This window comes from Pocillopora verrucosa, chromosome 1 (assembly GCF_036669915.1).
Source record: "Pocillopora verrucosa isolate sample1 chromosome 1, ASM3666991v2, whole genome shotgun sequence".
Classification (NCBI taxonomy): domain Eukaryota; kingdom Metazoa; phylum Cnidaria; class Anthozoa; order Scleractinia; family Pocilloporidae; genus Pocillopora; species Pocillopora verrucosa.
This window is the reverse complement of record NC_089312.1, coordinates 11,035,042-11,044,382: the sequence shown is the minus strand read 5'-3', so window position 1 is coordinate 11,044,382 and position 9,341 is coordinate 11,035,042. Positions and strand designations below refer to the sequence as shown.

Below are 9,341 nucleotides of genomic sequence, written 5' to 3'. Positions count from 1 at the left end.
TATTTTGATTAGAGATTCGTGGGATTGTCTAGGTGTGCGGGTGTCTCCTGAGGAGATGTGATTTCTGTGGCAAAACACACACAGAAAAAATGAGTTGAGGGTATTTAGTCCATTTAAGAATATTGAACGTACCTGATAGTACTGTTCTTGGGATCAACTGTTATCAATAAAAGTGAAAGGTATTTATTCACACAAAATTAGAAAGAAACCAGACTTTAGTATCATGGTCAATGCACAGCTTTATTGTAGATTTCACTCTTAAAGGGGCTGATAAACACTCATTTATCAAAGATATCAGTTTTGACTATCCCTATATCTGAACCTTTTTCTTCGATTTTTGAGCAAATACTATCACTACACCAATGCATAAAGCAGCTGAGACTCTTGGTCATTACGCTTTTCGTCTTGTGTCGCTATTTCTACACCCACTTGTACAAAGCACTGTTTATGTTGTACTTCTGATTGTAGTGGTTTGCCACAGCCAGATAAGTGTGACCTTTGTACTCAAATGATGTCATATCATGAGCTCCATGAGTGGAAATCTCTTGGTACTCGATGAACTTTGCTCCAGCGGCCTGGTACACAGTTGACTGTGTGTTGTATTTCTGGCTTCTGGTGTAGTAATTGGCCATACCTAAGAAGGTATGACAGCTGATCATGAAAGGATGGCAAGCGAGGGCTCCACGAGTAGGAATAGACTGGAAAAGAACGAACTTGGTACCATCCCATTTATAAATAAACGAGTCAGTGTTGTAGGAGCTTCCAGAGTAGTAGCAGGCAAAAGAGAGAAATGTGTGGCCATTGTTATTAACAGACTTCACGTCAAATGCTCCGTAAGTTTGAAGAGACTGTAGTTTGACAAAGTGTCCTCCTGACCATTTGAAGACAGTGGACTGAACAGAATACTTCTGTTGAGAGTTGTAATGGTTGGCGAAAGCGATGTAAGTGACATTGTTTATTTCAAATGCCGTACATCCCCTAGCACCTTCAGTTGCTATCTCCTGGAACTTGTTGAACTTGACGCCATTCCATCTGTAGATGACTGATTTTGTTGAGTGGGTTCTTCCATCATGATAGTTTGCCACTGTGAGATATTTTTCGCTATTTAATGTGAAGAACTTGAAGTGTGCAGCTCCTTTTGTTGGTAATTTCTGAAATACCACAAACCGCTGTCCATTCCACTGGAATACTACAGAGTCAACTTGGTACGTACCATCCCAATGACAAGCCACAGCTAGGAAATGTTTATCAGCGATAGAAAAGTACTCAACGCCATATGCACCTCCAGTTTGCAGGGTCTGGTACAATGTGAATTTTTCAGTCGGTTCATCCATCTTATAAACCATGGAACTTGTCTTGTATTTGTGAACATCTCCATAATAGTTGGCAAAGGTTAGGAACAGACTTCCATTAATGGTGAAATGTTGAACAGCTGTAGCTCCCCTGGTTGGCAAGTCTTGAACTTTCTCGAAGAAGTGGAAACCAGTGGAACATTCTTTGATAAAAACAAAACAGAGTTGACAGAGTTTACCTCTCATACTTTGTTTCTGGTTATTAGCCTATTAAAGGTGGTTCAAAAGAGTTTCGTTATTTTTAATCACCGTATTTTAACGTACCGAAGCTTTAACAGTTTGCTCTTTTCGAAATTTCCATACGACATGCGAAACTGTTATTTAACAATTCTTTCTATAAAATATAATGTTACCAAAGCAACACTCCATCCTCTCAAACAACTTCCTTTTTTTCACTTTATTTTCCTGTAACTCGAAAACAAACCCTACTTCTCAATCACTGTATTGCAATCAGCATATAAAAATATGTAAGTTATATTGACAATGGAACAACTTGACTCAACTGGTTTCTTTTTATTTGTTTTGTTCTTTTGTTTTTTGCTTCACTTAGGAACTTAATAAGTTCATTTCTGCGAATGGAGGGAATGGTCAATCTTAACATAACTGACACACAACGGGCGTCTAATTTGTCAAAAAATTTATCCTCTATTGTACTCCATAAAACTGGAGTATCAAACAACATTTTCCCTCAGAAGTTTTATGAAAATCTTACATTGGAACGAAAACCACTTACAAAGTATATGTCCACTCGAGACTTATGGCAATTTTATTTCTTGTCCGCGATTTCAGCTTTCATTTGATTGTTCTTACGTTTTGGAAGGCGTTTTTGGCACTTTTTGTTAATTATAACAAGAATTCCCTGAAAGCTTAAATTTAAGCAGAGGCAATATAAAAAAAATTGATTAAACAAAACTAGTGTCCTAAGAATAAAAAAAATAGCTCGTGTCTGATGTATACAGCTCGATGTTGCCGTCTTTGATTTTGCTGCTATTGTTGTAGTGCTATTTTATAAAAGAAATTAAATCTAAGTCCTCTAAATGGTGAGAAATTTTTTCATCATAAAATTTTTCTCGATAGTTTCCACGATGTGCAGATAAAACTTATTTAGATATTTTTGCAAGGAAATGCCTTGTTTTTAATAACGTGCCGGTAACGCTACTGTGAATTATTTTGAGGTGTTTATCATCTTTTGTAGTGTGACGGCAAGAACTGAAACAAAGATATATTCCGATCTATTGGGCATAATTCGCTGATTCAAACGGTAAGGTACTCCCCGTTTAAAGAAAAAAGTTTTCCTGTAGGTTTTCATGTTGCGCCGATCACCTTATGTGATATAGGAAAAACTTTGGTTTTTTACGCGCCATCGTGAAATTATTGTAAGATGTTTCTCGTCTTCTTTAGTACTTCAGAACAAAGAATGAGTAGCCCAGTTAACATCGAGTAAAAATTGGATCAAGATCGGAATTCTATTGTAATCATCACTCACTCACTCACTCACTCATTTTGACGACATAAGTAGCCTCGCCTCCTGTAGGAGACATAAGCCAAAAAAACAAGTAAAAAATGACTCCTACCGACTTTACAACACCCTCTTTTCCCGGAGGAGGACGAGGAGCTCTGCAAAGAATCATTAGAAATCTCGTTATCATTATCGTTTTGTGCTTGTACATGTCAAAGAACTTCACACAATAACTGCCAAAAAATAATAATAATAATAAAAAGTAGCAAATTACTTGTTGTAATATTTCATTGCTTTAGAAGTACACAAGGACTGTTGCACTTTTAAGTGATGATTTCTATCCATTATATCTTTCCGTACCAGGTCATCACATGTTCCCGGCATTCCTTTCTGTCCTTTTAGTCCTAGTGATCCTTTCTGTCCAACAGATCCTTTCTCGCCCTCGATGAAAAAGCAAACTTATTAAAAAAAGGTTGTATAGCACCAACTTTTTCGCTATCCATCATGAAATAACTTTGAGAAGTTACTGGTTTTCAAGTTTATCTTCAAGCTGTGTTCGACGAAAGAATTTTTCATACAAACCTCATGAAACTTTCTTTAGAAGATCCCCCCCCCCCTCCAACTGAATAATGACCAATCCCTACCAGGTCCTACCAGGGGTTCCTGGTCCTACTATTATCGCATTTGTCTGTCAGTTTTTAGTTGAACCGAATGATTCATAGAACTAACTTCGGAACTACAATTGCCATTCTCTCCCTTTATTTCTGGCTCACCCCCATCCCCCTGAAGAAATCAAAATTTAACGTATGAGCGCAACATACCTCATTGTATTCATTGACAGTCAGATAATTCTCCAATAGGGTAAAATAAGAAGCAAGAGAACTCTTACAGTTCGGAATAATGAAATGTTCTCCTTTCCCAAAACCTAATTCTATAACTGCATCTTTTAAGGCTGGGATACCTGCAGTAATCACGATTTAAATATTCCAACCAAATAATTGGTAACAGTTAAAGTGTCAATCAGATCAAAACCAAAGAAAAATTAGCCAGAAAACCACTTAATTTTTTACCAACCTTGATGCCGGCATTTCCATTCACACCATGCATGCCTGGTTCACCTTTCTCTCCCTGGATGAGTTAAAAGGAATGGAAGTAATCTACCGGTAACCATGACAACAGTTTTGATTGATGTACTCATAAGTTCACCACTAACAAGAAGAGATGCGTCATATACAGTTCAATGCATTTGTATTCTCAAGTCCGTTTCAATGTCATTTTTTTAACGATGGTTACATTATCGTTTTAAAAATACATAACCTTTGCTCTAACTGTCCCATCGCGTCCATCTCGTCCTATGTTGAAAATGTTGGCGATCAGTACAAATTGTGAAACACAGATAAACGAAAACAGCAACAAAAGTACAAAGTCACGGTACACCTTCGTTTCCCAAAAAATGTATTATTCATAGTAATTTTCAGTCATTCAAACTCGTTGTAATGTTAACTTGACACAAGTAATCATCATATTACTAGGTTTTCGTTTTTCTCTCTCCCCAAATTCCCATAAAGGACCAATCAGCGGGTCAGCCCGAGGATTTTGGTAGCGTCTCACAAAAATTTACCTGGTCCTCCCCAAAGGCTCTGTAATATTCTTATAATTCCCCACCCCTACCCCCCCTTGGCAGCTAATTGACAGTCATTTTGCTATAGTCCCCCCTTGATATTCTGTTGTCGACGACTGATCCCCCATCAGTACCCCCTTAAAAGCATGTGATCTTCCTAAAGTCCTCCACCAACCCTCCCCCCCCTCCTCAGCAAATCCATAATAAGCCGTCCCTACCACTTGTGTTTATGAAGGAATTCACGTTAAAAAATTTTCCATCTAAATCAAAAATCCACTTTGAATAAATAACTACATCACCGTTTATTCCATCGCGTCCATCTTTTCCTGCATAGAAAGAAATCAATTTTCTTGTGTTAGAAAGGTAAGTAAGAGTCTATTTTTATGATGAAAAGTTGTTCGTTTTTAAGTCAATAACTTGATGAATGAACCATAAAGTAACTTTTGCACACTCACCGTTTTGTCCATCTTTTCCGTCTTTTCCTGTCCAGAAATTAACAGAAACCAAACATCAATGAAGAAACTCGAATTTCTTTCTTTCTCGCCCATATGAGCAGATGTAAATAAATAAATGCGTGTTACAAGTATTCTCATTTTTATTATTATTCTAAGGTAATTATAAATGTGCTGAACAAGGTGGGATTTTTGTTTGAAGTTTTACCCACCATCTTTACAGTATCCAACTTGTGAAACGCAGCAGTTTGATTTTGTCGCTGTTCCATGACTCTGTTGAAGGTTTGAAAGTAAAAACGAGCAGTGTACACATGAATTATGAAATCAAGGGGTTGTTTGGGAAATCACAAGCACGAACAAAACACAAACCTTCTCACTTTCACTCGAATTCCGATTCGAATATATTTACTTCAAGCCTAGTTATCAATTTGGTTACCTGATTTGCAGATTTGTTCTGTGATTTTGCGAAGGAACTCAACAAAAAGGCAAGAGCCAACACAAAGAATAAGCGAAACATTTTCACTCTCAGCGCCCTCCGATATGAAATGGTAGACGAATCTGTCAGCATAAAAGGAACAACTTTCCAACTCTGTTTATTTTGTCCCACAACAGGAAAATTCAGGATGTTTGAGGGCTTGTGTTATGAATAGTGTTTACAATGCACAATGAGAATTTGTAGTTTATGGATTATGATATGCTAATTGACCGACTTTGATGAAATTCTTATATCTCCTTAAAACATCGTTATCTTGTACAGTGATCTGGTATGGAGAATTTAGGCCCTTATCAGTGAAGATTAGTTGTTTGGTCTTTATGTAAATTCTCACTAATTACTGTAGTAAAAAAAAAAGGTTTTGATCTGTGAAAGGAAAGGTGTCCATAGCAAGAACTCAGATTTTCAAATATGTGATGGTTGATATGAATACTGTGAGTTGAAAGAAAATTCTCGTTTGCTTTTACTAAGTAGGAAACACGCAAATTCATTCAATATAAAATACGGTTGAATAAAAATTAAATAAAATAAAGATAGTAAATTTCCGTAGATGTAGGATATAAGTGTGCACTTTTTTGTTAAAACCATTCTCGTGGAGCTTAATGGGATTGTAACGACGCCATTTACCGTAAGCGAGTTTGAAAGGAAAAAAATCGGTTGACTGCAACCGTAGATCAGAACACTGTACCGCAATTATTCAAAAGCGACTGACGAGACTTAGTTTACCTAATTATCATTTTAACTAGCAAAATATTATCAGTGGCATAATTCCAAAGTTTCCTTTGAATAAGATAATTTTTCCTAATAGTGCATCCCTTGAATCTTTCGGTTCTAGAATCAAGCAGTATCTATGGGCCAAGCCTTTTTTTAAAGGCTTTTCTTTATTTCTTGGCTCCTTAGCCTGGTTTATTGAAAAGATGACGTGTAACTCAATATAAAGTAACCTTGTTGATATTGAATGCTATATGCGTATTATCCTGTGTTTAAAATATGTTTATCCTTCGAATAAAAATATTAAAGGGAGGGATGTACGAGATAGCTTTGCTACGATAAAATGAACCTGCTTACCAGAGTAACCAGGTGTAATGAAAATAGCAATTATTTTGAAAATATAATATTCTCCTTTTTTTACGAGGCAGAAGACATAATTCTAAGAACAACATAAAAGAGCAGGGGGTCACTAAGGAAAAATTATGACTTATCGCTGAAAGGGTTACTTCTTAATAAAGTTGACAAGTGAAAGTAATTACCTTGGTCCGTTGGAAATTTGATCAAGTTGAGCAAACGGATCACACACATTGTTCTATTACGTACCCCGTTGTGTTTATCCCGTGTAGCGCTATGCTGACGTGTCCAGATGATTAGAAATAGAAATTGCTTATTTTTTGTTATTTGTCCGTTTACTCGGTTCACTAAAACCGTCCAAATTGTATTATCAGAGAATAGGCTCATGAGTTTTCGAGCTGAGATTATGATTTATTGCAACAAATAAAATTAATTAACAAGGTTATCGAAGGCAGAAGAGAATGGTCAAAGTCGTTTGCTTACGCCAGCTATCCACTGTCACAAAACAAAAAATATTGGGAATAATTAAGTTTAGTGATATCTGAAAAGGATATGTTTGTTTTAGGTCTAAGTATCTAAATGACATAAATTTGAGTTCTCAAGCCCATAATTAGTAATAGTGCTATATTTTCATTTTGTTCTGGACCAAAAGGGCTCCTCGCCACACTTCACCGAGTTTCCATACAACATACAAGTTGTTTAACTAGGGATTACTTGACAAGATTGTTAAGACTCTGAAGAAAAAATAAGAAGAAAAACGGAAAAAGCACTGGTATCATATAACAGCCTTTGCTTCATCTCAAGAACCATGCTCTTCATTCAACATGTAATGAAAACGCTGAATATATCAGGATTAGAGAATAACGAAAACAACCGCGTTCTGTGGCAAATACAGTGTAGTTCCATGATTTACGTAAGTTGTATAGGAAATGATATTGAGGTCAACTTTATTTCCATGATAGCCTTTTTTTTTACTCTGACTCTTGATGAAGCTATATCTTCACTTTCTTATGTTTAGAAATTCTTAGACTGGCAATCAGCATTTCATGTAATCGGTTAAGTTTCACATTAGTGGACGAATCGAAGAGGAAGGACCTCAAAACACGATGTCAATTTGTTTAGTTTTCGAGAGTTCGATTAAAATTCTAAGAATTTGGTTTCGCAATCGATAGGCGTACTTATTCATGAAAGTGATATGTAGAAATAAACACCTTGTTCCCGTGTCGCGCTATGCTGACGTGTCCAGATGATCATCATAAAAAAATTGCTTATTGTTTACCAATTGTTCATTCACTCGGTTTAATAAAACTGTTCTTCAGGATCATGGCAGAATCGATCTTTTCGCTAGGTTCTAACGAAAGTGAGGACATATTGCAAAATTTTCAAATAATTGCCCACTTTGGTCGAATAACCATTCCCTTGTTAACTGCCCGGTATTTTTTTACCCATCAACCGCTTCAACACTGTGGCAATTTTTAAATAAGTTTTCAAATATCTACAGTCAAGAAACCTATTTTGTTATCATTTTAAGAGATGCACTTCTCTGATCTTAAGTGTGGTAGTCTATTTTGAGAGTAAACTAGTCAGTGATCAGGCTAATGCGTTGTGATCAAACACATGAAATCAACATGCAAATTTGGTTTTTGCAGAAAATACTTTTTTTTTTTAATTTTTCTTTTATGAATTTTGTCACAGAAAATATATTCTATCTGATTTCACTATATCCTCAAGTGCAAGCCTTTTTTTGGTGAGTGCGACCTTTGTTGCTAAGAATAGTGGTGGGGTGAAAAAGAAGCCAATGATAATCTTAGAAGAGTTTTTTCCGTTTTAGTTTCAACAAGCGGCGCCAGCGACTAGCAGGCATGCAAGGATTCACACTGAAATAACAGGACAACCTTCGTTTTGCATAAAATTGTAATTTACAGTCCTTGAACTTGAAAACAATCCGAAGATTCTTTGAAAATATCATTTACTGCGAAGCGTTCGTAGTTTACAGATGTTCAAAAGCTTTTTCTGTTATGGCGTGAGATTGAGGACAAAATCGATCATTACGTTTCGTATCGTGTGTTTTTCCTGTGTGAAGGAACAAAAGATGCCGGCGACTGACGAAATTACAAGTAAACACGAAAATCAAATAACACCTAAACAAACAATTTTAGCTACCGATTTTCAGTGAATTTTTAAAGAACACTTTTCTTTTAAGTTTCAAGACAATTTGAAGGTTCAAAATACATATTACGTACTAAAATGCGAAAGTTATGCACCACAAAATTGATAAATAGACCTGAAATGAAATTTTATTTTGTTATTGATTATACGTTGCCTAGCACGTGACAAAAATCTACCCAGGCGGAGATCCAAAATGACGGTACCAGTCTTGACTCAGTTATATCACTCAAAACTCGTTCCCGTTTGTCTCATTTGATAAAGAGGGAATCGTTTATGTTTTTATTAAGACAGTATTGCCTTGATTTTCTAATATTTACAATGATAGACAGTAAATTTCACTTTTCACCCACATTTACTTCCAACCTTTTCTTTTGAACCAGAAACAAAAATTATATATGTTTAAAACACATGACATCATCCACCCTTGTCAAATGTAATAGCATGATCATTTCAATTGTAATGCCTTCTTATCCCAACGTTACTTTATTTCTTTGCTACATTAGCGAACACTGAACTACTGCTCGTACTCTAGATATGGCAATCATCCACAAAATTCCCTAAACCAGATAACATTAAACATTATCCAAAAAATTATGTGTCAATTCACGAGTTTGCTCACAGAGCACTTTGATTAGATAAGTTGGCAAAAATCCATAGTTAAGAAACCCATTTTGTTATCATTTTAAGAGTGCGCTTCTCTGATCTAAAGTGTGGTAATCTATTTTGAGAG

At 35.9% G+C, this 9,341-nt stretch overlaps 1 protein-coding gene across 1 annotated transcript; it reads right to left on the bottom strand.

The window, feature by feature from the left end:
* Positions 1-221: 221 nt before the first annotated feature.
* LOC131774753 (thrombospondin-type laminin G domain and EAR repeat-containing protein-like) lies at positions 222-6,691 on the bottom strand. The gene is made up of 10 exons (XM_066161655.1): positions 6,628-6,691; positions 5,321-5,442; positions 5,097-5,157; positions 4,888-4,914; positions 4,732-4,758; positions 4,129-4,163; positions 3,886-3,939; positions 3,172-3,252; positions 2,927-2,969; positions 222-1,495 (listed from the first exon to the last, which is right to left on the bottom strand). Exons 1-10 carry the CDS (start codon positions 6,674-6,676, stop codon positions 420-422), a joined length of 1,575 nt encoding a protein of 524 aa, XP_066017752.1. The 5' UTR covers positions 6,677-6,691; the 3' UTR covers positions 222-419.
* Between the last annotated feature and the right edge of the window lie 2,650 nt (positions 6,692-9,341).